The 17,419-nt window shown below is 35.5% G+C and overlaps 4 protein-coding genes and 1 long non-coding RNA gene across 10 annotated transcripts; 1 reads left to right on the top strand and 4 right to left on the bottom strand.

Annotated features, from left to right (window-relative positions):
• Positions 1-1,224, bottom strand: LOC107178607 (F-box protein At5g07610-like). The gene has a single exon (XM_015533966.2). It carries the CDS (start codon positions 1,222-1,224, stop codon positions 1-3), a length of 1,224 nt encoding a protein of 407 aa, XP_015389452.2.
• Positions 1,225-3,213: 1,989 nt separating this feature from the next.
• Positions 3,214-8,235, bottom strand: LOC102630603 (putative pentatricopeptide repeat-containing protein At1g56570). Of its 5 annotated transcripts, none has more exons than XR_008051976.1 (3): positions 7,907-8,235; positions 3,970-7,792; positions 3,214-3,868 (listed from the first exon to the last, which is right to left on the bottom strand). XR_008051976.1 is itself a non-coding variant. In XM_006490137.4 (2 exons), exons 1-2 carry the CDS (start codon positions 7,979-7,981, stop codon positions 5,579-5,581), a joined length of 2,289 nt encoding a protein of 762 aa, XP_006490200.2. In that variant the 5' UTR covers positions 7,982-8,235; the 3' UTR covers positions 3,214-5,578. The 5 variants fall into 5 exon arrangements, 1 of the variants encoding a protein (XP_006490200.2); XR_008051975.1 differs by having other exon boundaries at positions 3,214-3,879; positions 3,991-7,792; XR_008051974.1 differs by having other exon boundaries at positions 3,991-7,792.
• Positions 3,410-5,405, bottom strand: LOC102630302 (F-box protein At5g07610-like). The gene is made up of 2 exons (XM_052433463.1): positions 5,185-5,405; positions 3,410-4,175 (listed from the first exon to the last, which is right to left on the bottom strand). Exons 1-2 carry the CDS (start codon positions 5,403-5,405, stop codon positions 3,410-3,412), a joined length of 987 nt encoding a protein of 328 aa, XP_052289423.1.
• Positions 8,236-9,187: 952 nt separating the features above from the next.
• Positions 9,188-12,724, bottom strand: LOC102629629 (uncharacterized). Of its 2 annotated transcripts, none has more exons than XM_006490135.4 (7): positions 12,320-12,724; positions 12,014-12,227; positions 11,675-11,841; positions 10,923-11,047; positions 10,619-10,679; positions 10,150-10,198; positions 9,188-9,592 (listed from the first exon to the last, which is right to left on the bottom strand). In XM_006490135.4, exons 1-7 carry the CDS (start codon positions 12,464-12,466, stop codon positions 9,516-9,518), a joined length of 840 nt encoding a protein of 279 aa, XP_006490198.2. In that variant the 5' UTR covers positions 12,467-12,724; the 3' UTR covers positions 9,188-9,515. The 2 variants fall into 2 exon arrangements, with proteins under 2 accessions (XP_006490198.2, XP_006490196.2); XM_006490133.4 differs by having other exon boundaries at positions 12,317-12,721.
• Positions 12,725-14,709: 1,985 nt separating this feature from the next.
• On the top strand, positions 14,710-16,078 carry LOC102628878 (uncharacterized). Its single transcript, XR_008051821.1, has 2 exons — positions 14,710-14,981; positions 15,636-16,078. It is a non-coding gene; the product is annotated as an uncharacterized LOC102628878 (long non-coding RNA).
• The last annotated feature ends 1,341 nt before the right edge of the window (positions 16,079-17,419 follow it).

The following is a 17,419-nucleotide window of genomic DNA, read 5'->3' as shown; positions in this document are numbered from 1 at the left end:
TCAAACACTAGCAAGACTCTTATGGTATTGAAAAGCACCAAACCATCGATATTGCAATGAGCTTGCATCTACAGCTTGGCTTCCATTTGAAGCAACATCAAGAACTTCCTTCAAAGTGTTATCCTTGAGATCATAATGCACTACCTTATTAGGCAAGTGCAATAACATGTATGAGTCGTCATCATTCTCTTCCCTTACAACTCCTAGTATTGAATACTCATAATAGTCCAAGTCTTGTGGATCACGGTAAGTCCTAATCATCTCAGGAAATGCAGCTGTAACCCCACCAAGATCAACATGATACTTCACGAACCAACCAGAATAGTCTGTCCTCAATTCGTAGACTATGAAGGGAGAGGCACCATAAAAATCAATAAGATGCAAATGGCCTCCAGACTCTCCGAAGTATTGATAAATCCCCCTATCCCATCCGTCAGGAATAGGAGGCATTGGCATTTCTTTTACTTTCTCTTTGTCAACATCAAAATATAAGGAAGTTTCAGAAGAGCTTTCCCAATTAATGGCACCATTCCAAAATACCCCAGTATTGAAATTTATACCACTAGGTGCAGGTAAAGTACCTCCATATAATCTCCAGTCACCTGTTTCTGATGAGTAAATCTCCATATGAAGCTGGCCATCAAGAAAAGAATCACAAGCTCCTACATATACGACTTTGTAATAAGATGATTTCGAAGGATCAAATGCTAAGTTAACGCCTAAAATTGATCTAGAGACTCCTCCACCAACGGGGGGTTGAGGAAGTAGCCTGTATTGATTAGTACTAGGATTGCAAATATAGTAGTTGCCGTGTCCACCGCTGCATAATAATAGACCATTACAAGATTGCAAGATTTGGATCCCATATGAATCATTAACAAAGGTAAGAGTTCTGAAGGGAGGACTAGAGGGCTTGGAATCAAGGTTGATGAAGTCATATTCAGGATTATTGACTTTTAGAGCTACACGATCAACAAAGAGGCCCGTGATTGGTTTACGAATGAGACTTAGGCGGCGGCAGAAGACAGGATTGGAGATGAGGGAGAGCCAGTGTTTGGATACGGATTTGAATTTGAGCAGGGATTTGATTGGAAGGCGAATAAGTATTTCAGTTAAAAGGTCATCCAAGTTCGCAATCACTTCAGACGGTGATTGCTGATAATTTTGAGAAGAGGAGGTGAATCTTATGATTGAGTTTGTGATGGTTGTTATGGTTGATGGCATGGTGAGAAAATTAAGGGTGGATTTTTGCTTGCCTTTGTTTTCTAGAGAAGTGGAAATATTTTTATATGACCTCCGCCGCTGACTCAGACCAAGCACTAAAAGAAATCTTATCTTTGAAGTCAAGTCTGCCTTCCACAGCTAAAGCAAGCTAAAGCCTCTTGCTAGCAGTATTGTTGACTGTATAAACAAATACAGAATCTTGACCGAGTCATTACTTGTTTTTCATTTTTCATTCAAATGGAAATGATCAAACCTCTTGGAAGCTGTCAACATTCTCATTTTCATTTTGCATTTTTTTTTTAAATCTTCAACAAAAAGTGCCTGTTAATAATCTATTCTCTTTTTTCAAGGTCAATTGTGAAAAGTCATAGCGTATTGAGCAATCTTCAGCAGCAAAAGACAACCTCACTCCTCAAATGTATGGAAAAAACAGAAGGCAGTAAGAGTAAAAAGATAATTAGATAAAAGCATCTATTCATCCCCACCAAATAGTCAATTTGCTGAACAGGAAATCCCGATCACTTATGAACCATGCAAGCAATTACTTTTTAGCATCATACAACCAATTTGATTTTTTTTTTTTTTTCTGATGTTCTGTGAGCTTCAGTTACATTGAAACAATGAAACTCTCCTAGCACTTTCGTATATCGGTGTCAAAATTACCAAAGCAATCATCAAATCACAGTGGTATATGAGAATTGAAATTAATTACTCAAAAACTGAGAAAGATTTGCAAAATTTTTCCGATTGGAGGTGTTGATTGTTTGGGGGCGAAAATTTCACCACGTCATGTGTTATAAGGGTAGGCTCTTTCTCGATTGAAATTAAATTGGACTTGATTGGAAATTTAAGCTTAGTAGTCTGTGATCGGCTTGATTTTGTTGTATGGTCTGAAGAGTAAAGTTTAAAAATATATTCAAGTATTGGTGTGACCTAAATAAACTCTTATTACAACTTTGACTCTAGTTGTTGTTTAGATTTAGGCTTAAACAATAATGACACCTGTTGTGATAGTGATGTAGGAGTAAAGTACAATAGTGAATAATGAAGAATCGGTAACTTAATATTAATGTTCTACAATTGCTATAGTCTAAAAAGTTTAATTAGGGAAAATTTGAGAAAATAGAATATATTTTGGAAAATGAATATTGAAATGTGGTTGAAAACTATTTAAGGTACTGTTTTGGAATTTTTTTTTTTGAAGAATTCTGAAAAATGTTTTCTAGAAATGTTCTTGGAAGAATATTAAATTTTTTCTCAAAAATTATATTTGGAATAATACTGAAAGTTTTTTTAAAATTATTTTTGAAATATATTCAGATTGAATGTAGAAAATATATTTTTGAAGAAAAATTAGTTTTTGAAAATGCTCTTAACTAACTTTTAATTCTCTTTTGGATTGCTTAACTAAAAGAATGGATGGATGCCTGAATGACTTGTGAAGCTTGCTATTTACAGGCTTCATTTCTTCATTTGCATTTAGTTTATGCGTGCTTGTATTTAAATTTAATGCATACTTAGTCATTTATGTTTTCAGTTTCATAAACATTGTTTTAATTGTCATCTAGGCCGACTTTCAGCTTTGCATTGATTTGCATGCATGCTTAGCCATTTTTGTTAACAATTTTATAAATATTGTATTAATTGTTATCCATACCTATTGACTTTCAAGTTTTTACCTTTACATTGATTTCCATGCATGCTTAGCCATTTTTGTTAATAATTTTATAAAAATTGTTTTAATTGTTAGCCATAATTTGACCTCATAGATTGGACTGGGTCTTTAGGACTAGAATCGATTTTGTAGGTGATAACATTGATTAAACTGAAGTACAACAGACCTCATGGGCTTTGAGGTTCGTCATCTAAAATGGCTAATAGTACAAGCAAAATCGTGGATGTTCTTAGGCTAGAAGAAAAGTTCAGTTCCTGAATTGTCAACAAGCTCAAAGGTTTCTCCAGCGTGAAGAAAAAACGACATCTTGACGATTACAATGAACCACTAAGACTTTGATTTCAAGCAAAATTTTGGATTGAAAAGATTTCGAGGATTACAACCAGATTGATTATCACCTTAATTTGTATTTTGACAGAACATGTTGAATTTCAAGCCTGAAACCAATACAAGGATAATAGCTAAATCCATATTGGCCTAAATTAACAATCTTTTTGAGCAGAGATATCATCAAACACAAGCAAGACATTGATAGTACTGAAAAGCACCAAACCATCGATACTGCAATGAACTTGCATCTGCAGCTTGGTTGCCATCTGAAGCAACATCAAGAAGGTTCTTGTAAGTCTTATCCTTGAGATCATAATGCACTACCTTATTAGGCAGGTGCAACAACAAATATGAGTCATCGTCATTCTCCTCACCTACAACACCTAATAGCGAATACCCATAGTAGTGCAAGTCGTCTGGATCAAGATAAGTCCTAATCATCTCAGGAAATGCAGCTGCAACCCCACCCAGATCAACATGATGCTTCACAAACCAACCGGAATAGTCTGTCCTCATTTCATATACTATGAAGGGAGAGGCACCGCAAAAATCAATAAGAAGTAAATGGCCTCCAGACTCTCCAAAGTATTGATAAATCCCGCTATCCCATCCATCAGGAACAGGAGGCATTGGCATTTCCTGCAGTTTCTCTTGATCAATGTCAAAATATAAAGAAATTTCAGAAGAACTTACCCAATTAATGGCACCATTCCAGAATACACCAGTATTGAAATTTATACCACTTGGTGCTGTTAAAGTACCTCCATATCTCCAGTCACTTGTTTCTGATGAGTAAATCTCCATATGAAGCTGGCCACCAAGAAAAGAATCACAAGCTCCTACATAGATGACTTTGTGATCAGATGATTTTGAAGGATCAAATGCTAAGTTAACACCAAAAATTGATCTAGAAACTCCTCTGCCAATGCGGGGTTGAGGAAGTATCCTGTATTACTTAGTAGTAGGATCATAAAAATAGTAGTTGCTGTGTCCACTGCTACATAGTAATAGACCATTACAAGATTGCAGGATTTGGTTCCCATATGAAGTATTAACAAAGGTGAGAGTTCTGAAGGGAGGACTAGAGGGATTGGAATCAAGGTTGATGAAGTCATACTCAGGATTACTGACTTGGAGAGCAAAATGATGATAAAAAAGGCCTGTGATTGGTTTACGAATAAGACTTAGGCGGTGGCAGAAGACAGGGTTGGAGATGAGGGAGAGCCAGTGTTTGGATACAGATTTGAATTTGAGCAGCAATTTGATTGGAATACAAAGAAGTATTTCAGTTAAAAGGTCATCCAAGTTCCCAGTCACTTCTGGTGATTGTTGATAATTGTGAGACGAGGAGAAGGTTATGTTTGAGTTTGATTTGGTTCCTATGGTTGATAGCATAGTGGGAAAATTAAGAGTGAATTGTTCTTGGCTTTGTTTTCTAGAGAAATGAAAATATTTTTATAGGTCAGAGTTCAATCAAATGGGAAGATTTTGCGGCAAGCCAGTTGCTGTTAATTCTCAAGTACGCTAAATCCTCTAGCTAGCCATAAGGTTTTCCTGTAAAAACAAATACAAAAGCCAATTAGTCACAATAAATTTTTTATTGTTTTTCCATTTTTCAACTAATACTCATTGTTTATTTAAACAAAACCAACCAAACTTCGTGCAAGCTGAGCCTGTCAAGATTCCAATTTTTTTTTTTCCAAAATCCTTTACTCCCCTCCAATGAATGACATACGTCCCTGTATCACATAACAAGCTTTTCTCTTTTATCTGGGTCAACTGTGACATAGCCCTAGAATATTGGCCCGGTCTAGTAAGTGCTTGCTCTGATCATCCGTGATAGCAACATGAAGTGGCTTTATGCTTGTTGGTCTGACCTCCATTGCAGACTCAGGGCAAGCACTCAACAAATCTTATAATTAAAAATCAATTCTTCCTTCAAAGCTGCTGCATACAAAGGTATCCTCCTACCTTTGTCCTTTAAAAGGCACGTCTCTGGATTACTGTATACAAGCAGTCTCCCTGTGGCCAGGTGCATTGAAGTGTAGCCTTCATGGTTTAAGTCATGAACAAATTCAGGATTTCCCACCGGTATCTGACCCACAGTTTGTTTATTACCTGACTTAGCTGTAGTGTGCAAAGGATCCTCTGATAAATTTGTGCCCAAAATCTTCATATCTTCTTGACAATATAAATTTCAGCTCCACATCGATAACATAACAAAAAACTTCTGATGACTTGGTAATGATAAGAAAAGGAGGTGGTAATAGTCAATTTGAGCGGAGTGTGGAGCTGATCAAACTATTTTCAATGCCTTTTTGTAATTGAATAATCTCATATATTTATGCTTTACAATGCAACATCCAAGTCCGGTGCATAACCCACGGACTTGAACTTCTCCTTTAACTCTTCTAACGTGGCATAAATATCCTCTTTTTGCGGATGTTGTTGATCACTTGCATAAAATTTATGAACTCTACCTTCTACAGAAATCCAGCTACATCCCGGTTCCTTTTTTACTCCCTGCTCTTTCATTTCTTCTCTCAGAGTAAGTCCATCTTCATAACTCCCGGTCTCAATATATGTGTTGGATAACAGAACATAGGTAGCTGGGTCTGGTCTAACTGAAAGGACTTTCTGTGCAGCAATTTCACCTAACTCAGCATTACCATGAACTCTACATGCTCCCAACAAGGTCTGCCAGATCATTTCGCTTGGCTCAATTGGCATCTGTCTTATAAACTCCATCGCGTCATCCAAGCGACCCACACGACCAAATAGATCAACAATACAAGCATAATGTTCCATCACTGGCACCAGACCAAATTTTTCCTGCATTTGTTGAAAATGGTGCAGGCCTTCCTCTACCAGTCCTCCATGGCTGCAAGCAAACAGAACACAGAGAAAGGTAACAGAGTTAGGCTTCACACCCAACTGTTCCATTCTTCTAAAGAGTTGAAGGGCATTTTCCGAGAGACCGTGCTGGGCATAACCCGATATTATAGCTGTCCATGAAACAGTATCAGGGTTGGAAATCCTTTCAAATATCATCACTGCCTCACTTATATTGCCACATTTGGCATACATGTCCAACAAAGCACTTTCTATGCGCTTGTCAGTGTCCAACCCAGTCTTGAAACAAAGACTATGAACTTGCCGACCAAAATCTAGAAAACAAAGGCCAGCACAAGATACAAGAACACTGGAAATTGTGAACTGGTTAGGACTAAATTCTTCCTCCCTCATTTGGGAAAAAATCGCAAGTGCTTCCTCCCATTCAGAACATTGAGAGTGAGCAGTCACAAGAGTTGTCCAAGACACCATATCTCTCTCCCCCATCCTGTCAAAAACCTTCCTTACATCTTCAAGAGCCCCACATTTGGCATAGGCATCAGCAATTGCATTGTAAACACTTACAACCAGCACATCACTTCCAGACTTTAGAACAATCCCATGAACTGCCTTCCCTAACTGCAAATACTTCAACGCGGCAATTGCATTGAATAAGCTACAATATGTATAAACATCTGCTTTTATATTTTTCTGGCACATTCTCACATAGAGCTCTAAAACTTCTTGGCCATACCCATTTTGAGAATAACCAGAAATCATTGCATTCCACAGCACATTCTCTCCAGAATTAATTAAAATGGAATCGAAAACAGCTCTTGCATCACACAGAGACCCACATTTCGAGTACATATCAATGAAAGCAGTTTCCACTTCCACATTAGAGTCCATGCCCAACTTAGAGGCAAAAGACTGAAGCTCTTTCCCCTTGTCAACATCACGTAACTGCCCAATAGCTTTTGAAACACCAATGATTGTCAACATATTCGGTGTGACTCCTTCACTCTTCATGAGAAGAAAATGATCGAATGCTTCTGAGTGAAGTCCATTTGATGTAAACCCCGAAATCATTGCATTCCAAGAAACTTCATTATGTTCCGTCATGGTGTTAAACATCTTATAGGAATCCTCAACTCTACCCAACTTAGCATACATGTTGAGAAGAGATGTAGTAACAACAGTATGAGAAGCAAAGCCTTTTATAATTATCTGTGCATGCACCATCTTACCCAATTCAACACAATTTAAACCAATACACGTCTGCAAAATTGCAGAATATGCAAAATTATCAGGCAAAACCCCGGAATTAAGCATTTGACAAAAGAATTTATACCCATCAATGAAAGAACCATTTTCTGTCGACCCAACAATCATGACAGTCCAAGAGAAAATATTTCTTTGTGACATTTTATCAAACACCCGAAAAGCAGCATCAAAATCAGAACACTTTGAGTAAGCATGAGCTATATGATTCAACAAGATTAACAAGTCTTTGTCCGAAAAATCGGATTTTAACACAAACCCGTGAAGGGATTTAGCTAGTTCCAAAGATCCTTTATTTGTAGAGTCACGTAGGAGGTCGATTAATGGCTGGATTTGAGATTTTCTTTGAGGTTCGTTAGCTTCTGTTAAAATGGGAAATTTAGTTTTAATGGCCACATTTAGTTTCTGGGTAGTTTGAGAATGAAAAGCCACGGCAGTTGAACTTCTACTCTGCAAGAACAATTTGGTGTTAGAATTATTACTTCTGCGAGGAAATAAAAAAGTTGACAAATTTTTACTTAAAAGCAACGATAACGCATGGAGATGGAAATAAGAGTTTCTTACTTTGAAATTAGAAATTGGATTTGGAGTTGAGAATTCAGACAAGTTAGAAAATTGAAGGTTGAAGGAGAGAATCATTGTTTGTTGCCTGTTAACTAGAAAGGGCTATATCCGTTCATGCACCATTTCTAAAATTCATCCATGCATTCGCACAAAGAAAACATTTAGTTTTATCTTGAATTTCTCTGGTACCGTCTTATTGACTTGGTTGACGAGTAACAACTCAGACATATGTCGATGAACAGGAAAAATTTGTGGTGCAACCGTATTACCGTATTACAATCGCACTCAGTCGGATGTCAATGGATCCCACTTTAAGTGGATCCAACGACTTTTGTTAAAAATAGTTAAAAAAGGAAAATCTTAGGAGAGGTATCCGTACATTATCACAATTTTGTTTCCGTTTGTGTAATAATCAGTAAACACAGCCACTTCATGAAAAAATAATTACGGAAAATTCACATTATTCTCTAAATATTCAAATAAAAGTAATGTTTAGACAATATATCAATTAATTTTCGTTCAAGTAATTCTCTTGACCATCTTTGGCTTTAATTATATTGTTAATTTAACCATTTACCATTGTGGTAGATGATGATCATAATAATAATAATTTAATTGATTAATTGTCTAATTTTTTTTATTTGAAATTGTTAAACTAATGTGATTTTTTTTAAACTGGAGGTGGGTACCACCCTTTTAAAGGAAAAATCAAAAATTAAAAATTAAAACAACTAATCTAATTGATAACATTAATCAATCAATATTGTAACATTTTCTATTTTCCTATATATTATGATTTCCAAATAATACCTATGGTAAAAACATAGATGGATATATTACTAAGTCATAGGATTTAATAAAACACACACGTTATTAAATTATATGACTAAACGCGCTATTAAACTATAGACTTTTAAAGTGAATTGAACATTAATTTTATTGAATTATATGTCGTCATAACATATCTACATTAAAAAAATAAAATAATAAAATCATAACATATCTACATTAAAAAATAAAATAATAAAATAAAGACGCCGCAACTGATAATTTTTATGGATAGATATTCCTTCAAAGAAGACTTCATTGTGCTTCTTATAAAGCACTTTCACTGCATAATATATCATACAAAATAAACACTCATAAAAATTTTGTCAAAAAGAAATCAACAAACAAGCGTTGCAAGGATTTTTACGCAGCCGTCGCTGCCAGGAATTAGCTCTCCGTAAGATTTGAAACGAAAAGAAAAGAACTGATGGAAACCTTCTCAAAACAGGAAAATCCGGGTGAAATCAAATTCCTCTTATCACTTTTTGACATGAATAACATTATTAACTGCTTTATTACTTATCACAGAATTCAACGTATATCGTTAAGCAACCAAAGCATAAACGTAGATCCAATGACAGCAGCAAGCCAGAAAATCACTTTTTCTGTAAATCAAATGACTATAAGATATCAAAAAAATTGTTTCTGACGACGATGCACTTGCTTTACAAAACTCAACTGAGAGAAACAATTGATTTTTTTGCTCTTCTGTCGTGAGAAGATGCTTTCAATATCAACTCTCCTATATGCATAAAAAGATTCTCAGTTTCCACCTTCTGCTTCACCTTCTAACCGGACCAAATGATGTATTCTCCAATGGAGTGAACATGAAATTCCCAGAAAACATAGCTTCTTTGTCTGCCAAATAAATGACCAGCTTTCTCAAATTAATATACTAACCGCAGGTTCAGAAATTCAAATAGCATCATATTTAAATTTTAAACATTGAAAATCCCAAGTTCCCAACAGAAAACCCAAGATCATATATTCACAAAGTGACAAAAATAATTCAACATTCCTAAACTCAGGATGTTATTGAACCCTGTAGAGAAGACAGTTCAAGAGTCAATAAAATTGTTTTGATTCTTAACAATGAAAAAATAGAATAATTAACCAAAACAGACTATACATTTTTTTGCAGAGTAGAAATAAGATAAATGACTGTTATCAATCACCAATTAAAGAAAATTCAAAGCAATAATCATATTTAACCCTCCTTTTACTCTCTTTTCTGGCAAGCAACCCATTGGACAAAGAGGAAAGGTAAAGAGAATTGTCATATCATATGCCTAGGAAGTGATTGCATATTGTCAATTAGATGAGCAAACATAAATCATAGCATGGAGCAAAATACTGTAGTTTAACTACATAATCACAACCCATGAACAAACGGGAAAAAAAGAAGGGTAGTGTACCAGTTAAGGACAGGCAACTCACTTCTCGACGGACATACCTCGTCATTGCCTGCAGATATAAGCAAAAAGGTTAATTTATGCTATGGCTTTGATTTAGAAGAAAAATAACTACAAGATATTTGAAAAATAATGGACAAAGAGAAAGAGAAACAATTAAAAAGATGAAGTTCTTTCTCAACCCTCTTCTGTATTCATGATCTATACCACAATGCTCAACAGAGTATGCATCAATTGTGAGGAAGGCAGAACAGCTCCATGTGTAAAAGAAATAGTTCATGGTACATCACATTAACATAACAGTAAGGGGCCGAAACATGACTTCTTCATGGCAATTGACAAAGAAACATTCATCCACGTATTGCAGAGGAGCTGTTAAATCTAATGCAGAAATGACATCTCTCCAAACATAGGAGATTCATAATTTTCTCTGACAAAACACAGTAGTGACAAAACAAAGTTGAGAACATGCCTGGACTGCCCGTAATGCAGCATCGTCTGGCTTTGATGAGCCATCGTCAGAGAAGATATTCCTGCAACAGAAACATTTCCAGTATTATTAAAAAGAGAAAATATAACACACATGGTCAATATATAAGTTCTTCTGAATAGGCAGAGAATAAGAGCGTATGGCCAATCCCAAGTCACAATCCAATTATGAACATCAAGCCGACTCTGAACTCCTGAACTGTCCTTTTATTTACCACAAAACGTACCCTAGGGAATATACCTTTTTTCACAATGATTTAGTTAGGCAGGGCTGCAGAAAGTCTCACCTCCAAATCACATTTTGTAGTTCATCCTGTTTAGCCTCTGGTAGCAAGGCAGCATCAAAGGCAACGATATTTCCATAGAATATCTTTTCCAGTTCCTTCATCCATTTTGACAACAGTAAGTTTACCTGCCATTGCATAGACCAATAAGTAACAAGTGTGGTAGAGACTATTAAATGATGAAAACGACATTTGCAATCTTGTCCAAAACTACTAAGTTTAATAGACGTCATCTGAAAGAACAGCAATTTTCCTAGCCTCCTATCTCTGTACATACAAACATTGGTGGCCCACTAATGAATGACAAGATATGGAAACAGCAAACCAGCTTTGATTCTAGTTGGGAATACAATATGACCTGACAATATATGCCCACTGATGATTGATGAGACTGAAAACATCAGATTAGCTTTAGAGCCTACTCGGAACTACAACATCATCCCGACAGAGGCATACTGATAAAAGACACAGATATAAACCTATTGTCTACTGTCTCATATGTACAAATGATCAATACTAAAGCTTTTACAGTGATCAACATAAAACACTAAGACAATATCTAAATCAGGCAATTTGTAGTTTTTACACAAACCACAAAAAGTGACCTAATTGGTAGAGTAAATAAATGCCTAGGCTAATGGAGAGCTCAAGAGTGCTTTCTTTCAATATTCTTTTACTAAATTACATAAAATAGATAGGTCCAAAGCAAATTCTAAGTAGGAAATATATAAAGGTCAAAGATAACGATCACAAACCCCAGCTTTAGATACTCTCATCTCCACGTCATGATTGTAAATCTCATACAGATATTGACCAAGCTCAACACCTTCCTTTCCCTCTTCTTTCAAGCGACGTAAACAAAACCACATATGAAGAACAAGCAGCGAGAATGTCATTCTAAAGGTCTTCTCCAAGTTAAACACTGCACCAAAACAGAGAACAATAATGTACCCCTTTACAGTTTATATAAATCTCAAAATACACAACCACGCGGTATACTAATTAACATGTTAGGACCTTAACATATTAAGGCCTCTAGCTAATAATACATTTACTTTTAGCAGATGAACATTAGCATGAGAGCAAGGACTAACCATCATAAATGGCGGGTTTATCAACTTGAGAAACGACTCGTTTGTAAATCACATTTGCGCCGCGAATAGACTTGCTTTGTTTACTATAAAATAACATGAGCTTCAGGATAAAACGTTTTATGCCCTCGTACTTTGGCTCATCCACTCTGAGAGGAGAGTCCAGCGCCAAAGCCAACGACGCAGGTTTAGACCAAAACATTTTATCCAAACTCACCTGCCAATAAGAACCCCCAAATTAAGAAACACAATAAAAATTTAAACTTCAAGTGATCAACTAAATGGCAAAAGCTGTAATTTCAATACCACCGGTTGTTTCGTAGGACGAGGAGCAGGTTCCACAGAAGCAGCAGCAGCAGTGGCCATAGCGTAGCTTTGGCGCGAAATGGCGTGGAAATCATTTCTCTGTGTTATGGAATTTAGTGACCTGACTGCTCTGCACCATCTTGGCAACATCTTCAGTTCAGAAACTACGTCGTTTCAGAGATAAATTTAAGTAAATTAGAATTTAGAAAGTGTAAAAGAAGTAGACTTTAAAGATCTGCCATTTCGTTAAGTTTTCACTATGAAGCTCTGGCTGTGATGAAATCTCGCTGTTGCTGTTTCTAAGCCCTAAACCCTTTGAGCTCTCGAGGAGAGTGGGAGAGCTCAGCAGATCTAACGGCGGACAAACGACCAAGGACTCTAGTCTTGCTTGCACTATATTTATCCACGTCAGCTAGTTTCGAAGCTAATATTAATTAAAGGAAAATGATGTTGCCCCGTGTCAAATTCCGAAAATGAAACGCACCGTTTTTATTAACCCGTAAAACGCACCGTTTTGCTAAGCCCCTTTCCTTTATCGATTAAGTGCAGCACATCCATTCGAAGTCCTCAATCCACAATCAGTAATAAATTCTGATTCTTTTCAAATCGGAAGGGAGCCCTCCAGAAGGTCAATTCCATGATATAATTAGATTGATGGAAGATATGACAAAGCAGCAAAAAAATGTGGAGAAGGAATGAGTTGCAGCTCTACTTTGGGTGATATGGAATGCTAGGAATAAGTGGCTTTTTGAAGGGAAACAAGAGGCTCCAGCCAGATTAGTAGCAAGAGCTAAATCAATTGTGGAGTCTTTTAAAAATGCCAGCCAGTATGATGGGTTAAGGCCAAATCAGAAAAGGGAGGGTAAGGAAAACCAGGGGCATTCTCTTCCAAATGGGTGGCTAAAGGTAAATGTAGATGCTGCAGTGAACGCTGAGAAACAAGTAGCTGGGCTGGGGGTGGTAATAACAGACGGGAACCAAAATTGTATAACTGTTGCCATTAACACTTCTAGATACTTTGGCAACGTGGCAATGGCTGAAGCTGCAGTTGTGAAATGGGGATTGCAGGTTGCTTTGAGAGTGGGGGGAACCTCTGTGTTGCTTGAATCGGACTGTCATGAAGTAGTAGAGATTATAAATAACAGAGACAGCAGTATGATGGAAATCTTTTGAGTGATCTCTGAAATTCTGGAAATTAAGAAGAGTTTTCAGAATTTCAAAGCTCAACACACACATAGATCTTGAGGGGTTTTGCAGTTGGGGTTATGTAGTTGAGTTTTGTGGTGAAGTGAAAAATCGAAAGAGAAAGATGAGTTTTATGTTTCTTTATTACAAGAGAAAGCTGAGTTTGATACAGAACTGGAATGCTCAAGCAAAACGACGTTGTTTTAAGAAAAATTGAAACGACCCAAAAAACTAACAAAACGACGTCATTTTATTAAAGCTTCATGGCTTGACCCGGGGTTTGACCCGGGGCATCTATCAGCGCCCATTAGTCAAATCTCACTGTTTTTTTTTCCAACAGCTCCAACCTCAAAATTAATGAAATAATCTTGAGGTAGTTCTAATAGGCTTTTGACATTCAAATCATTACACGTAATTTATTAATTTTTTAAACTAATTGAATAAAGATAATTTTGGGTTTATATAATATATGTAAACAAATACAGGGGTGAATTAACTTCTCTAGGGGAAGTAGTATAATGCCAAAGATGAGTCCTCCTCCTATGGACCTGGTGCGTGCGTGCGTGCTTCAGTTTGACATGACATATACCTAATGAAAATGTTACATATGTACAATGATAATTGTAAAGTAATCAGTTATTCTAGTTGATCTCACGATTATTCTTATCTGTGCCTTAGTGTTCCGAGTCTCTTCTATTTTGTCACAAGTTCTCTAAACAACATCTATCATCACAACTTTTGGTCAATGCATTTGTAATAACTACACTCTAAGTCACAAGTACTATAGTTGCACTCCACCACGTGCGAAGTACTAAGCATTAAGCCAGAAGTGACAAATTTACGAAAACAGCCAAAAAAAAAAAAGTAAAAATTTTTCAAGGGAAGGCCAACACATGACTGTTTCTGCCAAATATCCGAGCAAATACTGTGAAGGTAGAAGAAACCGGATGGAACAACTGTAATCAAAATCTCTTCGTCATCGATTAGGTAAATGGTGGCATATTTTCAATTGTTGTATGTTGTAAAATTAAATCGAAAATCAATAATGTCTGAGCATCTTGTATGGTTGTAGGAAATGTTGATTTTGTCTTAAGTTTATAATGTTATTATGTGTAAGTTGAATTAATTGCGAATAATTTTGTTTGTTGATATTTCTGCAACACCAATGGATGAGCATTCCCTAAATACGAAACAAAACGACCAAACCCGATCTCGAAATTCCCAATTTCACAAACCAAAAAGAACCCTACAACTGTGAAGTCTTAACAGCCACAACGTAAGTATTGTGCATGCTATTGAAGAGGAAATGTAATTAGTTGGGAAATGGATGGTGCAATTGGTTACCTGAATTGTTTTAAAATTTTGTGAATTATTTATAGAGATAATAATGAGTGTTGTAAATTTAATTTGCAGAGCTGAAATAGTAGTGTTGAAGAACTTGTGTGTCTTGTCGTGGAGAAGAGCATTCCTGATATTATAGGTATATGATTGTTCGTTTAACTTTGTTTTATTTTGTTATTCTCAGGATTCTAAACAATAACATTAGTAGTGACTGTGCATCTTTTATTATGATTCTTTTAAGGTAAACAAATTATATTAATATTCTTGAAACTTTGTACAATGTTTACTGAGTGCATATTAATTTAATGTTGCTGCAATAATCCATTTCCTTCATAAAGCATTTTCTTGGTTATCAACTTTCACTAAGGCATTTTCTGAATGCTTAGTCTGTTAGCAGGTTTATTTGAGTATAATGCCTAAGAAAACCTCGGGGGATGATAATAATACTGAGTTTTCATTTAGGGTTGAGGGTACAAGTGGTTTTAATAGATTTTGTGTAGAGTTGAAAAGTTAGTAGTTTAGGTGATGACATGTTTCATGTGAGAATAACTTCTCTGGATGAACTAATTATACTTTTGGAGTTTTGGCATAGCCTTTTAAAAGTTCGATTAATTAAAATACATAGTGGGACTTTGGTTTTTGTGATGGTACAATATGTTTCCAACTCTGATAAAATTTGAAATTAAATGATATAACGTTTTCCTTCAAACTCCTTATTGATCATACGTTGTTAAGGTTTCGCTAAAAGTTGTGTTAAATAGATCTGAAAGAGAATTGAAATGGATTGTCCTAGATTCCTGTAAAGAATGGTCCCAATAAATTGAGAGTGAGGATGCTTGTAAATTCAAGTAAAAAAGATGGTGGGGAAGAGATTGACATAGTCTACCACATGAAACTTACTTCAGAAGGAATGCTATCACTCTTTAGGGTCTGTCAATAGTATGCTACTAAAGGTAAGATGAAGTTTTATAAGGTTGGTCATAAATATGACACTAAGGTTTATACATGCAATTAATTCATGATTAGGTGCTTTTTTGCTTAGCAAATGTTGTTTTTAATTATTTATATGTAATTTTTTTTTTGTGAGGGGACATGGAAAGGGTATGCGATTTGGGTTTAATTGTAGCATTTTTTTAATATTGAGCATGTAATTAAAATCAAAGGTTATATGAAATATTGTCTGCTTTTGTAATCAGTTCATGCTCTTGATTAAGGGATTGTATATGTTGTTCTTTACGTTGAAGTGTATAATTTCAATTTTAGTTGGTGCATTTGGTTACAGATATACACGTTATTATTAAGTTAACGTGTGCTGCGAAGTGATATTGTTACTTGAGTAAATGGTTGGTGAACGACTTATTGACTATTGCACATATATAAGAACTTCGAATATTTAGATTAAGTAAATGGTTAGCGAATGACTTATGATTATACTGCTGTATAGATGTCAATTTAAGTCCACTCTATTTCAATTTTTCTTTATTAATACATTTTTTTGTTTTCATATAAACAACTTCTACTTTTCTAAGAATTTGGATCAATATTGCCTTGGGATTCAACAAAATATTGTTGAAGCATAACTTTGCATGATCTATATAGTTTATGATCTTTTAGATTTTTTCAGCTTCTTATAAATGAATATGCTTGTAATAGATATTCTTTTATCATGTTGATTCTTATTTTCTTATTCAGGGAACTTTGTTGTTCTTGTTATTGTATTTGTCTTTAAAAAAAATTATTATTTTATATTTTGTATCGTCAAACCTTTAGTCCAACTAGAGTTTTTCACATAAATACATTCATATTAGACTTCTTAATGTTCAATTACACCGATCATGTTGGGAAGTGAATAAAATTTATTCACTATGAGAGATCTACTTACATTAATGGCAATTGAGTCTCACCCATACAGTTTGATGGAGTTATTGAACTGCCACGTCCCTCAATTATCTTTAGGCTTCATTAGTATAAAGACAACATTAAGTATGGGTTAAGTGCATACATAATCCAACAAAGTAATATATAAGTCTAAAATAAATAAGTATCAACGAAAATATAAGGTTTGGGATCAGTGTGTACAGAATCCAACAAACTAACAACTGAGATATTAGTCCAAATACAGAAGCATCGTTACAAAACACAAAATATAAATTATACCCAAAATCCAATCATGAAGCCATAATCTTTTACAGGTTTATCTTCACATGCTCCATCCACATATCTGCCCTAATTTTTCTGTGTATTAGGTCTCCATGTTCAGAAGTGAAATTAAAGGGAATGCCAAAAATTTGGTACTCAATTATCTTCAGAAAATATAGTCCGCAATCTCCTACCCATGACGTTGTTGCGGGACACCAAATCGGATCCGCACAAATCTATAAGGATTAAGGTTTATGTTCACATCTCTTTTACTAACATAGAAGGCAGGGCAATGCATTAGAAATCGAGGCATTAGCACATACAGTGGGTGCACGGAAGCCAAAATGTTATCGTCTGTAAATGACATTAAAGTATGGTCGTAAATAATAATGGTTCTGTTGATAATATTCACCATTGTAACCACCCAATGCAACCCAC

This window comes from Citrus sinensis, chromosome 9 (assembly GCF_022201045.2).
Source record: "Citrus sinensis cultivar Valencia sweet orange chromosome 9, DVS_A1.0, whole genome shotgun sequence".
In the NCBI taxonomy this organism is placed as follows: domain Eukaryota; kingdom Viridiplantae; phylum Streptophyta; class Magnoliopsida; order Sapindales; family Rutaceae; genus Citrus; species Citrus sinensis.
Note: the sequence above shows the minus strand (reverse complement) of the source record. Positions and strands in the feature narration are given on the sequence as shown.